The 1,076-nt window shown below is 52.9% G+C and overlaps 1 protein-coding gene across 1 annotated transcript in view; it reads right to left on the bottom strand.

Annotated features, from left to right (window-relative positions):
• Positions 1-638, bottom strand: part of Gins3 (GINS complex subunit 3 (Psf3 homolog)) — a 21,918-nt gene extending 21,280 nt beyond the window's left edge. Inside the window, exon 1 of the mRNA XM_005388439.2 lies at positions 24-638. Coding sequence (XP_005388496.1) covers positions 24-209 — 186 coding nt within the window. The 5' untranslated portion in view covers positions 210-638. The remainder of the gene's footprint in view (positions 1-23) is intronic.
• Positions 639-1,076: the final 438 nt, after the last annotated feature.

Here is a 1,076-nt window from a genome sequence, read left to right as displayed (position 1 = left end):
AAACGCGCGAGGCCGGGCCCCACCTGCGGCAGCGCGCGGTCCGGCCCGGCGCCCGCGCCCCACTCCGGGAAGAAGGTGCCCAGGCGCGGCATGGGCGTCTCCGTGCGCACCGGCAGCTTCTCGTGGGACATCAAGATGTCGTCCAGGGAGAGAAAGTTCTCCTCAGGTCCCAGCGCGCCCGACTCCACCCGGAAATAAGCCTCGGACATGGAGGCGACCCGAGCTCCTCCGCCTATTTCGTGTGATTCGAGTGGAACCCGGAGGAGCGTGAGGCTGAGCAGGATCCTCAGAGTCCAGGAGCGAGCTGAGGCCGCCCGGCTGGGTGAAATTCATTTTCCCGCGCTCGGGGAGAGGCCAGACTCGAGCAGTCGATCGGAGCGGGCCCGCCACTAGCCAGACAGAAGCAATCGACAAAGTCTGCGAATGAGGTCCTGGGAGACAGCAGGGCAGGGTGCGTCCGCCGGAAGTTCCCCTCCCTCTTCCTGCAGCCTCGCGCCGGAACTTTACCTGGAAGTTGGGCCGCCAGTTGAGCTGCAGCGTCGTTCATACCAGATTATGTACATATGGTCCTTTAAATGTTTATATGAAATTGAAAATGTTTTGCAACACGTGGGGGTTTTAAATGAAGGCATTATGTATCATCTGCACCAGGCCTGAATAAATATCTCTTCGATCCAGTTCTCCCATGTTGACAATGTCTCTTTTGTTGTGACACCATCACAATTATAGCTAAATTGGCCATCCAGAGTACATTGTGCTGACACATAAATTGCTGTTGTGCAGCTGTGTTCCAAATTCAGAATTTATCTAGCTTATTTTGGGATAAGGCAGTAGATCAAGAAGATGCACCTATTGCTGGGTTGATTTTCAGATCAAGGACCAGGAATGGAGCAGCTCTACACAATACTCTGCTTATCTACACTTGAATCCTCAAATAGGCATACTTTGAGCTTGCTTGGCACCATAAGAGCCAAGAATTGCTTAATTTAGGAGGAAAAGTCTGGCCCAATACCAGCATCCTCCTAAGTCCCAACACTGACACTGTCTTCTGTATTTTATGATGCTTTGTCATCTTG

Source organism: Chinchilla lanigera, unplaced genomic scaffold, assembly GCF_000276665.1.
Source record: "Chinchilla lanigera isolate Chin_1 unplaced genomic scaffold, ChiLan1.0 scaffold00032, whole genome shotgun sequence".
NCBI classification, from domain to species: Eukaryota; Metazoa; Chordata; class Mammalia; order Rodentia; family Chinchillidae; genus Chinchilla; species Chinchilla lanigera.
The sequence above is the reverse complement of the archived record's forward strand: the minus strand, read 5'-3'. Positions and strand labels throughout refer to the sequence as shown.